At 41.1% G+C, this 22408-nt stretch overlaps 1 protein-coding gene across 12 annotated transcripts in view; it reads left to right on the top strand.

Moving 5' to 3' along the window:
* BPTF (bromodomain PHD finger transcription factor) overlaps nt 1-22408 on the top strand; it is a 159568-nt gene that overhangs the window by 34107 nt on the left and 103053 nt on the right. For all 12 annotated transcript variants that reach the window (XM_045984104.1, XM_045984109.1, XM_045984107.1 and 9 more), the window contains exon 2: nt 10035-10857. In XM_045984104.1, coding sequence (XP_045840060.1) covers nt 10035-10857 — 823 coding nt within the window. The remainder of the gene's footprint in view (nt 1-10034; nt 10858-22408) is intronic.

Raw genomic sequence — 22408 nt, 5'->3', positions numbered from 1 at the left:
AGACATCCCTGAGATCACTTAAAATCTTTTTAAAAAGAGAGAGAAATTAGCCAAACAAATGCAGATGGTACCCACATGCATATTTTAAAAACCTAGAAATGTAGAAAAGGGCCCTTGAGCAACAGTTCGCACTTGGTGAGTACTGCTCACCAGTTCTTCTGAAGAGTTAGAAGAGTTAGAAGAAGAGAGCATCTCTACAGACCCTAGTAAGTTAGACTTCTGTTATGCAATACAGAAGAGTGGAAAGTTTTGCAAGTGCCAGGTTTATTTATTTATTTATTTTTAAAGTATCTATACATAGTAACACAATTCTTCTCTTACAGTAGTAACATATCTAATGGGCCAGAATCTTTGTTATTCAGTCAAGAGATTCTCTCCTGGGGCGCCTGGGTGGCTTAGTGGGTTAAGTCTCTGCCTTCGGCTCAGGTCATGATCTCAGGATCCTGGGATCGAGTCCTGCATCAGGCCCTCTGCTCAGTGGGAGCCTGCTTCCCCCCCCCCCCCCCCCCCCCGCCTGTCTCTCTGCCTACTTGTGATCCCTCTCTTTCAGTCAAATAAATAAATAAATAAAATCTTTAAAAAAAAAAAAAGATTCTCTCCCTTGTCTGTGCTGGATATTCATGGACAGATTCTTGCTCTTTGGTTCTCTTTTTTTCCCACTAGAATTCACACAGACCACTTTCTGCTTTTAGCATTTTCTTTTTTGTAGGCTTAGTAATGTCTTTGATTATTAGGCTTCAGCTTTCTTTCACATCAGTCCTATTCTAGTCATGTCTTCATTTTCTTGCCTGAGTTTCCACAAAGGCCTTATTCTCTGTTTGATATGAGAAATATCCAATTTCTGTAAAGCAGTGGTTTTCAAATATCCAATTTCTTAAAAGCAGTAGTTTTCAAACTTCACTGTGCAAAGGAATTACCTGGATATAAAGATAAAAATACAGATTACTGAGCTAAACTTGGGGTTCTGTAAATTTGGGTAGCATGCTAACCCTCTACTTTTACATGTGACTTTGCTGCATCTCCAGTTTTATGACGGTCTATTTCAGGCAGCTTCTCAAACGTCAACGAACATACGAATCACCTGAAGATTATGAGAAACTGCAAATCCTTCTGTAGTAGGCCTGGGGCCTGAGCTTCTGAATTTCTTGCAAGCATCATAGATGATGCCAGTCACATTTTGAGAAGCAAGGCTTGAAGGTGCTTTTTTGGAATTAGTGAATTTCATCTGATGTGTATTAATTATTGCTCGTCTGGATCTCAGAGGGGTAGCCTTTCTAAGTTCTAGGGCAGTGGTTCTTAAAGTGTAGCCTCAGACCAGCACAGTTACCACCACCTGGGAAATGCACATTCTGAGACCTATTAAACTATTTTAATCAGAATCAGCTCTCTAGGTGATTCTGCTGTACAAAGTTTGAGGAGCACTGTTTTTAGGAGTTCTCATTGTAGTCTTCTGTTTACTTACTTAGTGAGGATTAAAAGCATATTTCTAGGGTGCCTGGGTGGTTCAGCAGGTTAAGCCTCTGCCTTTGGCTCAGGTCATGATCTCAGGATCCTGGGATTGAGTCCCACGTTGGGCTCTCTGCTCAGCAAGGAGCCTGCTTCCTCCTCCTTTCTCTCTCTGCCTGCCTCTCTGCCTATTTGTGATCTCTGTCAAATAAATAAATAAAATATTTAAAAAAAAAGCACATTTGTAACATCTGCGAATAATTGCAGAGACACAATTTTCTTGTATAATTATATGGGCTAGCACTTAAAAACTACTAATTTTTTCAGTAAACATTAGTTATCTTACTGGGTGCCAGCTACTATCCAGTAGCAAACAACATAAAGAAAACTTCCCGTCTTTAAGGAGATTACATTCTTGTGGTAATGTTAAATACTACTTCATGTAGGTATATGTATGTATGTATGTGTATTTATGTATCTCCCCATAAGCAGTAGCTAAAACTGTATGGCATTGTTTCAAGTTGTTTATCCTTTTGTAGCAATTTTATTGTTTGTTTCATGGTTTTTTTTTTTAAGATTGATTCATGCTGACCTATGAAGCCTTTAATTACTAAAGACTGCTCTCTAGAATCCTATCAAATGAATGTTCCATAATGTAATTTTCCCCCTGTTGATGCATATGTTGGTTGTTTCTAGTTTGCTTTTTAAACAGTATCGAGTATTCTGCATAGGCATGAGTAAAGTTTCTCTAGAGAAGTGATTTTCAAACTGTGGACTGCAAGCAGCATGTTTTAAAATCTGACAGATTAGGCTCTGTTACAAAGCTGTAATCATCAAGACAGTATGGTACTAGCACAAAAACAGAAGCATAGATCAGTAGAACAAAATAGAGAACTCAGAAATGGACCCTCAGCTCTGTGGTCAACTAATCTTTGACAAAGAAGGAAAGAATATCCAATGGGAAAAAAGACAGTCTGTTCAATAAATGGTGTTGGGAAAATTGGACAGCCACATGCAGAAGAATGAAACTGGACCAATTCCTTACACCATACACAAAAATAGACTCAAAATGGATGAAAGACCCCAGGGGCACCTGGGTGGCTCAATTGCTAAGCGTCTGCCTTCGACTCAGGTCATGATCCCAGGGTCCTGGGATCCAGCCCCGCACTGGGCTCCTTGCTCTGCAAGGAGCCTGCTTCTCTTCTCCCTCTCCCACTCCGCCTGCTTGTGTTCCCTCTCTCGCTGTTTCTCTCTGTCAAATGAATAAAAATCTTTTTTTTTTTTTTTTTTAAGATTTATCTATTTAGTTGTCAGAGAGAGAGAGAGACCACAAGTAGGCAGAGAGAGGGGGGAAGCAGGCTCCCAGCCGAGCAGAGAGCCGACGAGGGGCTCCATCCCAGTACCTGAGATCATGACCTGAGCTGAAGGCAGAGGATCAACCCACTGAACCACCCAGGGCCCCAGTAAAATCTTTTTAAAAAAATGGATGAAAGACTTCAATTTTAGACAGGAATCCATCAGAATCCTTGAGGAGGGGGCGCCTGGGTGGCTCAGTGGGTTGAGCCGCTGCCTTCGGCTCAGGTCATGATCTCAGGGTCCTGGGATCGAGTCCCGCATCGGGCTCTCTGCTCCGCAGGGAGCCTGCTTCCCTCTCTCTCTCTCTGCCTGCCTCTCTGCCTACTTGTGATCTCCTGTCTCTCGCTGTCAAATAAATAAAAAAAAAAAAAAAAAAAAAAAAAAAAAAAAGAATCCTTGAGGAGAGCACAGGAAGCAGTCTGTGATCTGAGCCGCAACAGCCTCTTCCTAGGCAAGGGAAGCAAGGGCAAAAATGAACTATTGGGACTTCATCAAGATAAAAAGCTTTTGCATAGCAATAAAACCAAAAGACAGCCAACAGAATGGGAGAAGATATTTGCAAGTGACATATCAGACAAAGGGCTAGTGTCCAAAATATATAAAGAACTTATCAAACTCAGCACCCAAGGAATAAACAATCTGATTAAGAAATGGGCAGAAGACATCCAAATGGCCAACACACACATGATAAAGTGCTCAACATCACTTGGCATCAGGGAAATACAAATCGAAACCACAATGAGATACCACCTCACACCAGTCAGAATGGCTAAAATTAACAAGTCAGGAAAAGACAGATGCTGGTGAGGATGCATAGAAAGGGGAACCCTCCTACACTGTTGGTGGGAATGCAAGTTGGTGCAGCCACTCTGGAAAACAGCATGGAGGTTCCTCAGAAAGTTGAAAATAGAGCTACCCTGTGACTCAGCAGTTGCACCACTGGGTACTTAACCCAGAAATACAAATGTAGTGATCCAAAGGGGCACCTGCACCCCAATGTTCTTAGCAGTAATGTCCACAATAGCCAAACTGTGGAAAGAGCCCAGACGTCCATCAACAGATGGATGGATAAAGATGTGGGGTGTGTGTGTGTGTGTGTGTGTGTGTGTGTGTATCACACACATACACGTATAGATATTAGATCAGTGTTGAAAACGATAGTGTCATCTTCAATGGCACATTATAAGTACATATTTATGAATAGTTGAAATGACTCACTAATACTAATGATTGATAGTTGAGGGACTTATGTGGTTTGAGTTTTCTTTTTATATATTCTTACCTGTGCTCAGTTCTGTAAACCTAAATCTTTGAATTTGGCATAATGATGTTATATTTGTGTTCATATAAGACCATCAGTAAGCCATTTGTAGCAGCATCATTTTATTGATTTGAATATTTTATATGTGTGTGTAGATAACTGCCCAATATTTTTTAAATTATTAAAATAAAATTACATGCACATGATACTGAAAGTTACAAAAAAGTGAAAAAAAAATCGCCTTTTTCTGTCCCCCAGTTCTTAGAAACTACTACTTTAAAAAGATTTTTTAAAGATTTATTTAATTTTAATTTTAATTTTTTTAAAGATTTTATTTATTTATTTGACAGAGAAAGATCACAAGTAGGCAGAAAGGCAGGCAGAGAAAGAGAGAAGCAGGCTCCCCACTGAGCAAAGAGCCCGACTTGGGGCTCAATCCAGGACCCTGGGATCATTAATTGAGCTGAAGGCAGTGGCTTAACCCACTGAGCCACCCAAGCGCCCCAAGATTTATTTTATTTTATTATTTTTTTTTTTTAAGATTTTATTTATTTATTTATTTGACAGAGAGAGAGATCACAAGTAGGCAGAGAGGCAGGCAGAGAGAGAGGAGGAAGCAGGCTCCCTGCGGAGCAGAGAACCCGATGCGGGGCTCGATCCCAGGACCCTGAGATCATGACCTGAGCCGAAGGCAGCGGCTTAATCCACTGAGCCACCCAGGCGCCCCGCCAAGATTTATTTTAGAGAGTGTGTGTGCATGTGCATGTGCGAGCAGGGGTAGGTGCAGAAGGGAGAGCATCTTCAAGCAGACTCCCTGCTGAGTGTGGAGACTGTGGCAGAGCTGGATCTCACTACCCATGAGATCACAACCTGAGCTGAAACCCAGAATCCAATACTTAACTGACTGAGCTGGCCAGGTGCCGCTAAATGACTTCTTAGATAAATAATATATTATCCTTGTTCCCTTGTATTTTTTTTTTCTTTTTGTTTCTAATTTCTTTTCTCAGTGACATTCCATTTTTTTTTTTTTTTTAAATTAAGGAAGCTTTATGCCCAATGTGGGACTCGAACTCACAACCCTGAGATCAAGAGCCTTATGCTCTACAGACTAAGCCAGCCAAGGGTTCCTTATTGACATTCTATTCATTGTTCTGTTTTCTCCATTGCTGGTTTTTTCCTTCACTTAATAATGTATCTTTAAGATTTTTCATTTCAACTTACATGAATTATACATTGGTCTTTTCAGTTGCCTGATTAGATTCCATTGTAGATTTTCATAATTCATATAAGTATTGATATCTATTTAGATTAAAAAGAAAAAAAAACCACAGAACTTCAACTCCTACAAGCTGTTGCATTAAATTTTTTGTACTTACTTAAATGTGTGTTTGTGTGTGTGTGTTCTGTAGGATAAATTCTAGGAGGTTGAGTTGTTGGGCCAAAGGGTTATACATTCAGATAGATTTTGCCAAATTGCTGTAAAAAAATGAAACAATTTATACTTTTCCAGTAATGCTTCAGAGGGAACTGACCTCTGTTTAATTTAACTTTCAAAAGTGCTCACACTCTCAGTATGTATATAACTGTGGTCATATATCGAATAGAAGGTATTTTGTGGTTTTCAGCTAGATGTGTAGAGTGTAGAATTTATGGACCTTTTTTGGCTTTTTTCCTTTTACCTCTAATACCAACAGAAAATGAACAGACTTTAGCTTATTATATAAAGTTAAATGAACTGTTAAAGATCACATCTGTACAATGGTTATCCAACTCTTTCAGAATGTGTGAAAGCTGATGCTTTAAATTTAGACATTAGGGATGTGTGGGTGGCTCTTGGACTCTTGATTTTGGCTCAGGTAATGACTTCAGAGTCGTGAGATCAAGCCCTGCATTGGGCTCCGTGCCGGGCGTGGAGCCTGCTTAGGATTCTCTCTCCCTCTCCCACTCTCCCCCCCTCCTAAAAAAATAATTTAAAAAATAAAATTAGACATTAATTTAGACAATATTTCTGTTACTGCTTTACAAATAGATTACTAGCAGCAGTTTTTTTTTTTAACATTAACTACTTTCATTGATAGACTAAATTTAAATAGTAAATTATTGTGTTTCTCATAAAAAGCCTAGTGGATACAGTGTCAGATACTTTTTTGTTTTTTAAGATTTTATTTATTTATTTGACAGGTAGAGAATACAAGTAGGCAGAGCAGCAGGGAGAGGGAGAAGCAGATTCCTCGCTGAGCAGGGAGCCCGATGCGGGGCTTGATCCCAGGACCCTGAGACCATGACCCGAGCCGAAGGCAGCCGCTTAACTGACTGAGCCACCCAGGCGCCCCAGTGTCAGATACTTTTTCATGAGTGCTCTTATTTGCAAGTGATAGAAAACCAATGTGTTCACTTAAGCACAAGGGAAATGATTTTGGTTTCTGTAGCTGGGAAAATCGAAGAATACTTTCCACCAAGGGCTCCAGAATTATCATATCTTACTTCTGTCATCCTTATTCCCTTGGTCCATGAGGGAAGTAGAGTTGGGTTAGCCACGGACAACTCTGCCCTCCTTCATGGAAAAAAAGGGCTTCAGACGCTTCTCACTTATCATCTGAATATAAGATCCTAGGCAGAGAGTTTTGCTGGGCTGCCCTGGGTCATATCTCCATACCAGTGATGAGGAGATGGAATACTGTGATTGGGGGCCCCATCAGCATCACATGGTGTGGGGGAAGGGACATTTTCTATAGGGAATGATGCTGGGCAAATACTTACTAATAAAAGAAATATGCCAGATTCTCTTTGTAATAAGAGTTAGATATTCAGCTGGGGAGATGGCATACCATGAAAAGGTAACCAGGTACAATTCACTTTTATCAGTCATGATTTTGTGTTACTGGTAAACCCTTAACTGCCTGCTCCCTCCCCCATTATGTTACCTTATATTTTAAGGTAATATAATATAATACAAGGTAACATGGTTTGAAGAAGGCTACAGGAATTCAGAAGAGCCTGGGGAGGTTAGAATAAGCTTTTGCAGGAAATGATAACATGTGGAGTTACATCCCAAGGTGATGGTGGTATATTCCACACCAGTTGATTTCTTTCTTCTTAAGGTCGCTTGTATCCATCTTTTTGTTGTTCCCACCGCCAGACTCTGAATCCCAGTCTTCATCTTGTGGTTAATTGCAGAAGATGTCCTGCTTCTGGTCTCATTCTTTTTTTTTTTTTTTTTTTTTTTTAAATATTTTATTTATCTGACAGAGAGAAATCACAACTAGGCACAGAGGCAGGCAGAGAGAGAGGAGGAAGCAGGCTCCCTGCGGAGCAGAGAGCCCGATGCGGGGCTCGATCCCAGGACCCTGGGATCATGACCTGAGCCGAAGGCAGAGGCTTTAACCCACTGAGCCACCCAGGCGCCCCTTCTGGTCTCATTCTATGCAGTGAAGCCAGAGAAGTCTCTCTGGAACATTCTACCCTTTTCCTTGCCCTGTTTAGAAAGCCTGTAACAACCCTCATAACTGCCAGTATAACGTGTTATGCAGACTCCTAACCCTAACATTTAAGGACATCTACGTTCTTCCGGTCCTAGAACTGTTTTTCCAGCCTTTCCTTCTGAGATTCTTTACTTGGATGCTCTTTGACAACCTTTTGCATAAACATCTGAGAGGAATGCAGAGACTGTTTTATAAGCACTTTTGTCTCTGCTGACTTTTGCTTCTTCTCTTATTTGAGGGAATTCCTCTAGGCTTAGTCTTCTATTTACGACTTTCTCATTTATATTTATGTAGATAAGTCCCAAATAATTTCCGGGAGCAGGAAAATGGACTGAATTACCCACCATGATGCCTACTGTCATGGTGATTCTGTGATTTAATTGAATCTGTGAAAACTGCATCTGTGTACCTGGTGTCACTTTTGGGAAGTTTGCTGAGATGTAGGCTCCTTTCTCACTATATAGGCTCACCAGCAATCTCTGGCCCAGGGTGATCTCTTGGACATTTTTCTGCAGAAAGTAATGGATATATTTTTACTTGGAAAATTTTTTCAGTGAATGAATATTGGGTGTGCATTGTATACATTAAAATACCTTGACCTTTTAGATTCTTTTTTCTCCTGAACCATATACGCTTTTAGTTTGCAGGTAATGAGACAAAGCCAGAGGGCTCAGGAGTAGGGGAGGGAGCAGGCAGTTAGGAGTTTACCAGTAACCCAAAATCATGATTGATAAAAATGAATTGTACAAAATTGAATTTAATGTTAATTGATTTTGTTAGAATTATTTCTGATATTTTTTAATCTTAAATATTTTATTTACTTATTTGTCAGAGCACTCACAAGCAGGGGGAGCAACAGATAGAGGGAGAAGCAGGTAGAGGGAGAAGCAGGCTCCCCACTAAGCAAGGAGCCCAATGCTGGACTTGATCCCAGGACCCTGCAACCGTGACCTGAGCCAAAGGTAGACTCTTACCCGACTGAGCCACCCAGGCATCCCTTTTCCTGATATTTAAAAAATACATTTCCTGTTCGGTAAACATCATTGGAAAGTATAATAATAATAGTAATTCAGGCATAGCAATTTAGCAGAAACTTGTTTCTTTTTTAAAAAAAGATTTTCTTTGTTTATTTGAGAGAGACAGATAATGACAGCAAGAGAGCACAAACAGGCAGGAGAGGGAGAAGCAGGCTTCTGTGGAGCATGGACCCCACCCGACTTGGCTCGATTCTAGGACCCCGGGACCATGACCTGAGTCAAAGGCAGACGCTCAACTGACAGAGCCACCCAGGGGCCCCAGAAACTTGTTTCTTTCAACAAGTTTTCTTATTTATATAGCATGGCTTATTAAAATACCTCATAGTGGGTGCCTGGGTGGCTCAGTTGGTTAGGCAACTGCCTTCGGCTCAGGTCATGATCCTGGAATCCCGGGATTGAGTCCCACATCGGACTCCCAGCTCCATGGGGAGTCTCCTTCTCCTTCTGACGTTCTCCTCTCTCATGTTCTCTCTCTCTCACTCTCTCTCTCTCTCAAATAAATAAATAAAATCTTAAAAAAAATACCTCATAGACTCATTCAGAGAATTAAATGAGAACGGTATGGTACAAACTGCGCTCTCAAATGTGCTGTATATTGATACGTTTATATGTATACATATATATTCTTGGACATCACATCTCAAAAATTGGGAACAGGCACCTACAGTTGACTACAGCTGACTGCTAAAAAATGTACATAGTCTGTTGTCTGTTTCCTGCCTAAGCCTCCCTTTTTCCTTCTCCTAGCACTGGGACTCTCCTCCTCTCCTCCTTCCTCCTTCCTTTCTGTTTCAGCCCTAACTTTGTGCTTCATTGTGGAACTCCCCTGCTACGTGGCCCTCAGGAAGCATTTCTGGCAGAGGAAAAGGGGTGCTTCACCAGAGGACTTCCTGTCTGGTTGCTGAGAGGCATTTGTGAATCACAATGGGCACAGTATGCGCTCTGTTGCGTCTCTTCTTTTACATGGGGACGTTTTTTTCTCGTTTATGATCTTTGAGGTCTTTCATAAACAGTTATTTCTTGTCATGGTTACCTCTACGCCAGTTAACCGCTCTAGGTAATTGAAAACTGATTATAATTGCAATTTTTTTTACTTGTAGTTTGTAATGTAATGGGAAAACTTTGAATTCAGATTTTTTATAGATGTAAAAATTAGAACTAAATCGTTCCTCATTGGTATTATTTTTATTTGACAGTTACTAGAAAAATAAAAGTATGCTTAGCTATGTTTCGAGGTCCAGGTAGGAAAAACTAGAAAACTTGTTTTTAGAAACCATGTACTGATTTTGTGGCACACCTGGCTAGCTCAGTGGGAGGGGCGCGTGACACTTGATCTCGGGGTTGTGAGTTTGAGCCCCTCTTTGGGTGTAAAGATTACTTAAATAAATAAATATTTTAAAAAAAAACAGCGACAACGTACTGATGTAATTATGCCTTTTCTTTTTTTAACAGGTAGGCGAAAACCAAGAGTACATCGGCCTCGTTCTCCGATATTGGAAGAAAAAGACATCCCACCCCTTGAATTTCCCAAGTCCTCTGAGGATTTAATGGTGCCTAATGAGCATATAATGAATGTTATTGCTATCTATGAGGTACTGCGGAACTTTGGCACTGTTTTAAGGTTATCTCCTTTTCGCTTTGAGGACTTTTGTGCAGCTCTCGTGAGTCAAGAGCAGTGCACGCTGATGGCGGAGATGCACGTTGTGCTTTTGAAAGCGGTTTTGCGTGAAGAAGACACTTCCAATACTACCTTTGGACCTGCTGATCTGAAAGATAGCGTTAATTCCACGCTGTATTTCATAGATGGGATGACGTGGCCAGAGGTGCTGCGGGTGTACTGTGAGAGTGATAAGGAGTACCATCATGTTCTTCCTTACCAAGAAGCAGAGGACTATCCCTATGGACCCGTGGAGAACAAAATCAAAGTTCTGCAGTTCTTGGTTGATCAGTTTCTTACCACAAATATTGCTCGTGAGGAATTGATGTCTGAGGGGGTGATCCAGTATGACGACCACTGTCGGGTTTGTCACAAACTTGGGGATTTGCTTTGCTGTGAGACGTGTTCGGCAGTGTACCATTTGGAGTGTGTGAAACCACCTCTTGAGGAGGTCCCGGAGGATGAGTGGCAGTGTGAAGTCTGCGTAGCACATAAGGTGCCTGGTGTGACTGACTGTGTTGCTGAAATCCAAAAAAACAAACCATATATTCGACATGAACCTATTGGATATGACAGGAGTCGGAGGAAATACTGGTTCTTAAACCGAAGACTCATAATGTAAGTAAATCTGGTCTTAACTTTTTGTGTGTATTTAGAATTAAGCCAGTTTCCATCATGACTGATAAAACAGAGCTATGCTGCTGATATAACATAAACCTTTATGATTTAGTAATGAGTTACCTAGTTAAACAATTTGTAACTCGAAGGAATACGTACATTAAAAGTTCCTTAAATTGGGACACCTGGGTGGCTCAGTTGGTTAAGCCGCTGCCTTTGGCTGGTGTCTGATCCCAGGGTTCTGGGATTGAGTCCCCCATCGGGCTCCTTGCTCAGCGGGGAGCCTGCTTCTCTTTCTGCTTCTGCCTGCCACTTTGCCTGCTTGTGCTCTCTCTCTCTCTGACAAATAAATAAATAAAATCTTCTTAAAAAAATTTAAAAAAAAAGTTTCTTAAATTGCAAAGAAAGAAAAATGTATGAAAAAAAAGAAAAATTACACACCAGTGTATTAATTTCCTGGGATAGGAATTAGGAGTTAGAATATTACAAGGCAGATGCCACTGTGGGCCCTTCCCTGGTTATGTTCCCTACAGCCTACCCTGAGGTAATCCCCACCCTAATTTTGATGTTAGGATTTTCTTGATTCTCTTTTTAGTTTTGTTATATCTATACATAAAATGGGCTGACAAGATTAAACCAGCTGTCTTTTTTTTTTTTTTAAGAGATTTTATTTAATTATTTGACAGAGATCACAAGTAGGCAGGCAGAGAGAAGGGGAGAGAGGAAGCAGGCTCCCTGCTCAGCAGAGAGCCCCAGGTGGGACTCAATCCCTAAACCAGCTGTCTTATGAAAGATCAGTTAGGTCATTATTGGTTGTAGTCTTGCAGGAGGAGATAAGCTCAACAGACTCATGGTTGGTTGGTTGATCGTAGGCTTCTGCTTTTCTGAGGATTTTCAAGAGGCTCTTCCAGGCAGGTCAGTGGGAAGGTCAGGAGGCAGTCTGGAAGAGCACAGCTTGTCTCTCAGTCAGATGTTGGGCAGGCTTGTAGTGTGGACCTGGTTTTGACATCTTGTAGAAATATAATCAGAGTTATTGGACTACTTTGTATTTTCAGCTTCTGAAATCTTCAAAGCCTTCTTTTAGCTCTCAGAATTAGGTCCAGTCAGAAAATCTGTGGTGGGATGAAATGAAACATTAGAGCAGGGCATGGAGCAGGGAGCGGAAGCTTCAGCAATACCTGGGCAGGCCAAGCCAGCTAGAGAGAAGAATCTTAGGTGGCTGAGCCTTTGATTATAAAGATAGTACAGAGTAAGCAGAGATCCTCCGAGTTTTTTGCAGTTGTCTTCTTGAAGTGTTGCTGTTGAGAAATCTGAATCTGTTCATAGATTGTGTGTGACTGGTTTGGACTTAATCTGGAAGCTTATGGAATCTCCTCTTTGGTTGTAGTGTTTTGTAGTTTTAGAGTGGTATGGTGTTGTGTGAGTCTTTTCTCATCCACTGGTTGTTTGGTGGGTGCTTTGAATCTGGCAGTTGAGTCCTTCAGTTGAGAACTTCTCTTGAGGACTTCCTCCTCCCCTTCTCCCTGTTGTATTTAGCTTGTGCCACTATTTTATTGAACACCGGACTTCCTATTTTGGTCTTCTGATTTTCTTATCTTTTTTCTCCAGTTTTCCTCTTTGTCTTTGTTCTTTGGGGTGTGAGAGAGAGAGAGAGAAGTGTGTGTGTGCATATGTGTATGGGGGTGTTGCTCAGTTTTTCTAGATTTCCTTATCTTAGTCTTCCAGTCCTATTATTTAGGTTGGTTGGTTTTTTTTTTTTGTTTGTTTCTTCTTCTTCTTCTTTTTTTTTTTTTTTTGCTATCATAATTTTATTTTCTAAGAGCTCTTTTGTTCTTAGAATCTTTTTCCTTTAAAAAGGTAATAAAATTTTATTTTTGTTTCATAGATAGAATGATTTTTTCTCTTTCTGAGGATATTAATGATACTTTTGTATGTATGAGTGTGTGTGTTTTTCCCCCCTCTGTGCATAGTCTCTCTTTCTTCTCAGTTGCTTCTTCCTGGGATTTGTTTTGGTCTCTTCCATCCTCAGATTATTAATTCTTAATTTTCTTTTTTTTTTTTTTTTAAAGATTTTATTTATTCATTTGACAGAGAGAGAGATCACAAGTAGGCAGAGAGGCAGGCAGAGAGAGAGGAGGAAGCAGGCTCCCTGCTGAGCAGAGCGCCCGATGCGGGGCTCGATCCCAGGACCCTGAGATCATGACCTGAGCCGAAGGCAGCGGCTTAATCCACTGAGCCACCCAGGCGCCCCAATTCTTAATTTTCTAACCCTAATTAACATTGTGGGGTTATACAGCTGATTGGAGGCTCTGAGCAAGGGGGTAGGCCTTACCAATTTTGAGCTTAACCACTGGGTGATTTCCTTAATCTATTTTATTGGGCATCACTGATGCACTCACTGTTTTTAATCCTTTTGAACTGGACAGATGGCCCAGAGAGGCCTTTCTGGCGTCCTGCCTGGAGCATGAGGATCTGACTGGTGTAGTCCCTCAGTGTTTGATTTTCTCTACAGTTAGTACCTTTGTTCACACCTAAGCAGAGAACTGGTAAGCCCTAGTCCAGAGAACTTCAGTGTTCCCTCCTTTAGAGACTAAGCATGTAGTGGCTGAAGAGGATGGATATAGATGGTCTAGGGATCTGCTCGTTAGGCAGCTTTCAAGCAGTTCTTTGCTGTAGATGCTCCCTTTTCCATTTTCAGTGTCTTTGGGGGATTGTGATTATTGGTTCTCAGTATCACCCTTTTGGTTTGGGCTTGGGCTTTCTTGGCTCTGCTAACGGCAGTTATCATTCATTCATTTGCTTTCTCCCGCTTCCAAATTTTGTTTGTTGTCTCTGCTATTTTCTCTATCCTTTTTAGCAAATATCCTGTTTTAGCAAATATTTCTTTAGCAGTTCTAAGCGTTTCAAGAGGGAATAAAATGAGATGTTTGGATTTAGTCTATTACCTTAATTCTTAATTGTCTTAATTAATTCTTAATTATCTTAATTGAAGACTGGTAAGAGAAAAAGTATATGAAGTTTTAAAATGTATATTTTGCATCTTTTTTTTTTTAAAAGATTTTATTTATTTATTTAACAGAGAGAGAGAGATCACAAGCAGGCAGAAAGGCAGACTGAGAGAGAGGGGGAAGCAGGCTCCCTGCCGAGCAGAGAGCCCGATGCGGGGCTTGATCCCAGGACCTGAGATCATGACCCGAGCAGAAGGCAGAGGCTCTAACACACTGAGCCACCCAGGCACCCTTATTTTGCATCTTTTGATTTGGATTAATGATTTTTTAAAATATGTATATATTTTTGTCTTGCTCCCCTTATCTCCCACATACCTGGTCATGTTGGTTATTGTACCATCTTTTTGACCTCTTGCTGTGGAGGTAGTAGCATGGAAGCTTTTTGTTGGCAAGGTCATTACTGCTGGTGAGATCACTATAACCATGTTTTGGGTTGAAGTTTAATGCTATATTTCATTTTAAGTAAAAAGTCAGTGACACTGCCCATTAGGGAGCCTAGTGCATGTCCTTTTCTATAGACATTAAGTAGTTAACAGGCCATGTTCAGACTCTGTCTCAAATGCCTCAACAGGCTATGTTCAGACTCTGTCTCAAATGCCCTCTCAAAAGGCCTCAGAGTCCTTGGAATCTCTTTGAACAAATTAGGAAGTAAGTGAAATGTATTCTGTTGTCCTATTTTCCCTCCTTATACTTCCCTTCCCTATCCTGCCCTCCCTCATCCTCTTGGATGTTCATTCTCCCTGCTTCTCACTTCCTTCTCTGTCCTGCCCTTTTGGGCCAGAGACATGCGAAAGGTTCTTTGTACAAAAAAAAAATTTTTTTTAAAGATTTTATTTATTTATTTGACAGAGAGAGACAGAGAGAGAGAGAGAGAGAGAGAGAGAGATCACAAGCAGGAAGGCAGAGAGAGGGGGAAACAGGCTCCCTGCCAAGCAGAGAGCTCAGTGCGGGGCTTGATCCCAGAACCCTGAGATCATGACCTGAGCTGAAGGCAGAGGCTTAACCCTCTGAGCCACCCAGGTCCCCCAGCTTTGTTCAAATATTGATTGGCCTTGACATTGATAAGATTTATTACAAATAATTGCAAGGTCTAGACCTAGGGTTTTAGGGACCCAAAGGTGGAACCAGTAGGTGCTGAACTAGTAGTGAATAGCCAGAAACATTTATTGAGTACTAATATGTGCCTCATAGTGTTCTAAGCATTATATATATAGTTTTTCATTAATCCTTGCAACAACCCGGTAATGTGGGTATTATTTTTGTCTGCATTTATAGATGAAGAGACTAAAGCTCATACAGGTTAAATAACTTGCTCTAGGGCTTGCCCAAGTAAGTGGGACCTGGAATTTTTTCTCAGAACCTATTAGAATATTTTCATTTAATTAATTGTATACTATTGTGTAATTTCCAAGGCATCCTCTTGAGATGTCTGCAACTTACATTGTTTTGGTTGTTAAAATCAGTGCTTAGGACTGTGGTTGGGGGTGGGTGGAGATAATGTGTGGGTGGAGATAGTGTAGTGACTTTTGCTCTACCTGGGCTGGGTATTTCTGAGACCTTTAAAAATTTGAGACAGAGGCATTTTTTGAAAATGTAAGTGGCATTCCAAAGAAGTTCTGTTCCCTGATAAATCAGTATTAGTATTTAAAACAACACTCAGGAGGCGCCTGGGTAGCTCAGTGGGTTAAAGCCTCTGCCTTCAGATCAGGTCATGATCCCAGGGTCCTGGGATCGAGCCCCGCCTCGGGCTCTCTGCTCGGCAGGGAACCTGCTTCCTCCTCTCTCTCTCTCTCTCTCTCTGCCTGCCTCTCTGCCTACTTGTCATCTCTGTCAAATAAATAAATAAAATCTTAAAAAAAAAAAGTTAGATTAAAACAATTTCAGTTTGATGCCCTCTTGTGGTAGATTATATGTGGACTCCCGGTGAAACTTGAAGTCATGTAAATTGTTCAGTTGACTGGATGGAGATTTGCTGTATCCTCTCCCTGGAAGCTTAAAATGATGAGTCAACAGACCTATTCCCCGAGGGGGGCATACCCAAAAATAAAGTGTGTAGTGTGAACAATATTTTTATGAGGATTGATTGATTTATTTGAGAGAGCGTAGAGCATGTTTCCCACATGCATGTGTGGTGGGAGGGGCAGAGGGAAAGGGAGAGAGAAACTCATGCAGACTCTGCTGAGCACGGAGCCCAACTCAGGGCTTGATCTCCCAGCCCTGAGATCACAACCTGAGCTGAAACCAAGAGTTGGACGCTCAACCAGCCACGCCACCCACGTGCTCCAGTAGTGAACAGTTCTCAGTTGCATTGCTAGTAGTTTATACAAACTAAGTTTTTCTGCTACTGCTTTTATTTGTTTAATACTCATTTAAAAATATGTTATTTGTATAGGTTAGTGAAGCATATAATAAAAGAAGGGTTCTTACATGAATCTACCTAAGGAACCAAAACGCTGAGCAATCAACTTAGAGATCACTTTTAACCCAATATATATAAAAAGGCCAATCTTTCCTTTTTCTTTTTTTAAAGATTTTATTTATTTATTTGAGAGATGGAGCACAGAGGGAGAAGCAGGTTCCCTGTTGAGCAGAGAGCCCCATGTAGGGCTCCATCCCAGGACTCTGAGATCATGGCGTGAGCTGAAGGCAGATGCTTAACCGACTGGGCCACCCAGGCACCTTAGAAGGCCAGTCTTTCTTAATTATGGCATCCATCCTATCCTTTGCTCTAAAATTGGGACTATTAGTAAAACAGGAATTGCCAGATTAGATTAGCACCTTTTCTTGTCACTATTCATTCTGGATAAAATTATCTTGAACACAACACTAAAGCTGTTTTGAAGGGGGGCACCTGGCTGGCTCAGTCGAATCACATGTGACTCTTGATCTCAGGGTCGTGGGTTTGAGCCCCACATTGGGGGTAGAGATTACTTAAATAAGTAAATAAACTTAAAAACTTTTTTTTTTTTCATTTTTCAAATAGACTAAATTATACTCTTAAACCAATGCTGCTTTGCACCTGTACCTCCCCATTCTAGCTGTAAGCCACCTATTTACTTGCTGGCTTAGTTGCCATCAAACCTATATCCGTAAGCCTTCTGCCCATGTCCAGTTCTGTATATTCCAAGTCTCCGGACATGTTCACAGAGCAGCCACCTCAAATACAACTTGTCCAAAACTGAACTCGTCACTTCCACCCCTTACCTACCTTTCATCCATGGATCTCGTCATGGTAGATGGGACCACCATTGTACCAGCTGTTCAAGCAAGAAACTCGGGGATAGGCTTTCGTCCAGTATTGTTTGTTATACCTTTTCATTACCTCTTTTTTTTTTTTTTAAGATTTGTTTATTTATTAGAAAAAGTGAGAGAGTGCAAGCAGGGGTAACTGCAGAGGGAGAGGGAGATGCAGACTTCCTGCTGAGCAGGGAGCCTGACTAGGAACTCTATCCCAGGACACCGATATCATGACCTGGGCGGAAGGCCGATGCTTAACCTACTGAGCCACCCAGGCGCCCCATCTTTTTATTGCCTCTTAACTGTTGAATCTGATTTTCTCCATTCTCACTATCCTTGCTGTAATACAAGCCAACATGATCTCGATTACATATAGACCTCCAAACTGGTCTATATGTAACTCCCCATTCCCCAGTTCTAGTCTCTTTTTCATAGCTGGATGATTTATTTTATTTTATTTTTTAAGATTTTATTTATTTATGAGAGAGAGAGGAGAGTGTGCTCAAGCATGAGCAGGGTAGGGGGAGGTGAAAAGGAGAAGCAGACAACCCACTGAGAGCAGAGCCTGTTGCGGGCCTTGATCCCAGGACCCTGGGATCATGACTTGAGCTGAAGGCAGATGCTTAACTGACTGAGCCACCCAGGCACCTCTGGGTGATATTTTAAAGGAGCAGTTTTGATCAGGTTTCTTTTTCCCTCAAGTTGAAAAACCTTTTAGTTACTTCGATTTGCTGTTAACAGAAAGTTCACAGTTCCCTAATTCTGTATGTACATTTAATTCTTTTGCTTTCCACCACTCAAAACACAATAAGTAAAAACCAAACTAAAACATTCAACTTTTTTTGGCTCACTTATCCTTCACATCCTGGCCCATGTATGCCATTTCCTAGGGCTTTCTCTCTCTGAATCTCTTTCCCTCTTGCACCCTAAAAGACTTCTCCGTTTTTAAAAAAACAAAAAAACAAAACAAAAACCCCCATCCCACTTGTAATTATTATTGTTATTTTTTTTTAAAGATTTTATTTATTTATTTGACAGAGAGAGATCACAAGTAGGCAGAGAGACAGGCAGAGAGAGAGGGGAAGCAGGCTCCCTGCTGAGCAGAGAGCCCAATGCGGGACTCGATCCCAGGACCCTGAGATCATGACCCGAGCCGAAGGCAGAGGCCTAATCCACTGAGCCACCCAGGCGCCCTATTATTGTTATTTTTAAGAGTTTATTTTTGTGTGAGAGTGAGAGAGAGTGCACACGAGGAGGGGGAGAGGAGATAGGGGGAGAGGCAGGGGGAGGGCCAGAGGGAGAAGTAGACTGACTCCCTGCTGAGCAGGGAACCTGATGTGTGGTCCATCCCAGGACTCTGGGATCAGGACCCGAGGCAAGGCAGACACTTAACCGACTGAGCCACCCAGGTGCCCTGTAATTATTTGTTTTAAGGTAGATTATCACATACTTCATAAGATGAGGAAAATAATAGCAACTCTGTGTATTGCATCCCATAGGCGTAGGTGCCGCCAGGGTTTTAAGTGCTTTAAGTATTTGGATTTACCTAATCCTCACAACAGCATTTTGATATAAGTAGTGTAACCCCATTATTCAGATGGAGAAGTTGAGGCATAGAGAGGTTAAATAATTTATTCAGCACCACACAATTAATAGTAAGCAGCAGAGTCAGGATTCAGTCCCAGGGATTCTGGCTCCAGAATGTATGGTTCTAACCCACTCAGGCTGCCCAACTTGGCTGTTGCTTTCATTGCTAAATCGATACCTGCATTAGTTTCTTGTGGCTGCAGTAACAAAGGACCACGGACAATGTGGTAGAAACTTACTCCCTCATAGTTATGGAGGCTAGAAATCTAAAATCAAGGCATCAGTGGGGCCATGTTCCTTCTGGAGGTTCTAGGAAAGAATCCGCTCTTGTCTTTTCCAGCTTCTAGTGGCCCAAATGTTTCTCAGCTTCTTAGCAGCATAATTCCAATCTCTGCCTACCTCTGTCTCTTTGAGGCGGTCTGAGCCCTTTCTTTTCGGTACCTCCAGATTCTTCCAGCCTCTTCCCATCACCCGGTTCGAAAGCCACTTTCACATTCTTAGGTACTTGTTAGAACAGCACTCCCATTTCCCTGACACCCGAATCTGAGTTTCCTAGGGCTGCCGTAACAAACTACCGTAAACGGAGTCACTTTAAAAACAATAGGAATTTGTTCTCTCTCAGTTTTGAAGGCCAGAAGTTTAAAACCTCAGTGTCAGCAGGATTGATTCTTTCTGGATACTCTCAGGGAGACTGTTCCAAGCTCTAGTGGTCGCTGGCTATCCTTGACATTTCTTGGCTTGTAGACAGATGGATCACATGAATCTCTGCCTGCACCTTCACGGCACCTTTCCTGTGTGTTTCTCTGTGTCCTCTCTTCCACTTACAAGGATACCTGATTTCTTTCTTTTTTTTTTTTTTTTAAGGATTTTCTTTCTTTTTAAAAAAGATTTTATTTACTTATTTGAGAGAGAGAGCACATGTTCAGACTCACAGAGCGGGAGAAGGAGAAGCAGACTCCCCACCAAGCAGAGAGCCCAACGTGGGGCTCAATCCCAGGATCCTGAGACCATGACCAGAACTGAAGGCAGAGGCTTAACTGACTGAGCCACCCAGGTGCTCAGGATTTATTTATTTTTCTTGTATTTTTTATTTATTTATTTGAGAGAGAGAGAGAGAGAAGAATAGGGAGGTACAGGGAGAGGGAGAGAGAATCCCAAGCAGACTCCTTGTTTAGTACAGAGCCCCACATAGGCCTCTATCTCATGACCCTGAGATCATGATGTGAGCCAAAATGAGGAGTTGAATGCCTAACTGACTGAGCCACCCAGTTGTCCCCTCTGTTTTTTGTTTTCTGTTGTTTGTTTTTTTTTTTAAGGATTTATTTTAGAGAGAGTGTGTATGCCCAAGAAGGGAGAAGGGCAGAGGGAGAGGGAGAGAGAGAGAATCTCATGCAGACTCAGCGGGGCTCGATCTCATGACCCTGACTGAGATCATGACCCAAACTGAAATTGAGTCCAATGCTTAATTGGCTGAACCACCTAGGCTTCCCAAAGATACCAGATTTCATTTTAAGATCTTTAGTTAGTTACATTTCAAAGACCCTTTTTCCAAATAAGGTCACATTCTGAGGTTCAGGTGGACATGAATTTGGGAGGGATACTATTCAACCCACTGCTAGTGTTCCTTACTCTTAAGTTTCTATGTTTTTTTTTTTTTTTTTAAACGAAACTTGAAACTTACTGTTAGTCATTAACTTCCTACTTATCTTGCATGAGTAAAAGCCAAACAAACTTTAAAATGGAGACCTTTAATATTTATGTTTGCTGTTAGTTATATTTTTGGCAAACGTTTTCATTCCAACCTGTCTTCTCCTGCCATCTGTGAGCTCCTTTGAGCTGGTTAGTGTCTTTCTGAAAGCCAGGCCAGTTTGGGTGTACAGAAGGAACATTGTAGGCACTGTAGGAACAGAGCTTCTACAGAAACCACATTCTAACCCCAAACCAAATATATATATGTACAAATCAATGTATATTTGTATAGGAAAGCTTTTGTCACTTTTTTTTGGTTAAAGATTTTATTTATTTATTTGACAGAGAGAGATCCCAAGTAGGCAGAGAGGCAGGCAGAGAGAGTGAGAGGGAAACAGGCTCCCTGCTGAGCAAAGAGCCCGATGCAGGACTCGATCCCAGGACCCTGAGATCATGACCTGAGCTCCTGAGATCATGACCTAAGCTGAAGGCAGTGGCCTAAACCACTGAGGCACCCAGGCACCCAGCTTTTGTCACTTTTATGATTAGAACAAATAATTTTGATTATATAAACTACGTTAATGTGCCTAAGTCCATAAGGATTGGGACAGCTTTTCATGGGGTACCTGACTGGCTCAGTCATTAGAGCATGAGACTCCTTTGAACCCCATATTGGGTACAGATGTTATTTAAAAAAAAAAAAAAGAAAAAAAAAAAGCTTTTCTTTGAAAACATTAGCAGTTGTTCACTCTGTTTTGTTACTTTATGCTTTTAACAAATTTATCCTTCTACAGCTTTAAGAAGCAAAAAATTGTCAATGTTGTATATGACCGTTGAACAGAATCAAAAATAGTTTTCGGGTACCACACGTACAGAGGGACATTGAGGTGAAGAATACCAGATTTGTGAAGACTGGAAAATGTGCTATAAAGAAATGATTAAAGTATTTGAGCATGTTTGGCCTGAAAAGAGAGAGTAAAATTGTAGATGTTGTGAACAATTTGAAGGATTGTGTGTGGAGGAGGTGTTAAGTTTATTTCACATAACTCCAGCAGGCAGAATCAGGACTAATTGATAGAAACACTAGGTTTGTGTTATCTCATTAAAAGGAAGAACTTTCTGGGGTGCCTGGGCGGCTCAGTAGGTTAAGAGTCTGACTCTTGATCTCATCTCAGGTCTTGACCTCAGGGTTGGAAGTTCATGCCTCATGACCTTTAAAAAAAAGGGGGGGGGGGAAGGAAGAGCTTTCTTCTATATGAAGTAGTGAGTTCTCTTTTAAGATGAAAATTAAGATTAAAATTGAAATTAAGGCGTGCCTGGGTGGCTCAGTTGGTTGGGCATCTGACTTTGGCTTAGGTCATGGTTCCCTGCTAGGCAGGGTATTCGCTTTTCCCTTTGCTTCACCCCCCTGGCTTGTGCTCTCTCAGTTGCTCACTCTCTCCCTCTCTCTCAAGTAAATAAATAAAATCTTTAAAAAAAAAAATTGAAATTAAGTATTCTTTATTTTTTTAAAATATTTTATTTATTTGACAGAGAGAGAGATCACAAGCAGGCAGAGAGAGAGGGAGAAGCAGGCTCTCTGCAAAGCAGAGAGCCTGATGTGGGCCTCGATCCCAGGACCCCGAGACCACGCCCCGAGCCAAAGGCAGAGACTTAACCCACTGAACCACCTAGGCACCCGTATTCTCTGTTTAGATAGAAATTATGCAAGTGACGGTATGGATTAAATCAGGTATGTTAGGAACCCTTTCAATAGTATATGAGTTACTTGAGAAGATAGAATGTCCATTTAGTTAAAGTTCGTTCCCATACCATCTCATTTTCATGTTGAAATCTTATATTTGTAAGTTATGTTTTCTACCAAGAATGTTTTTCTTATTTCATTGAAATTTGGTAGATTTTCCTGAGTGAAAAAGAAAAAGGAAGTAGTAAAAGAAAGAATTCAACATCTTTATAACAAGTGAATCCTTAAGATTAATTTTTTAGAAAATAACCAGGCTGTCCTGTAACTCTTACACTCAGTCAAAGCT

The sequence above is a fragment of the Meles meles genome, chromosome 18 (genome assembly GCF_922984935.1).
Source record: "Meles meles chromosome 18, mMelMel3.1 paternal haplotype, whole genome shotgun sequence".
In the NCBI taxonomy this organism is placed as follows: Eukaryota; Metazoa; Chordata; class Mammalia; order Carnivora; family Mustelidae; genus Meles; species Meles meles.
This window is presented reverse-complemented; position numbering and strand designations above follow the sequence as displayed.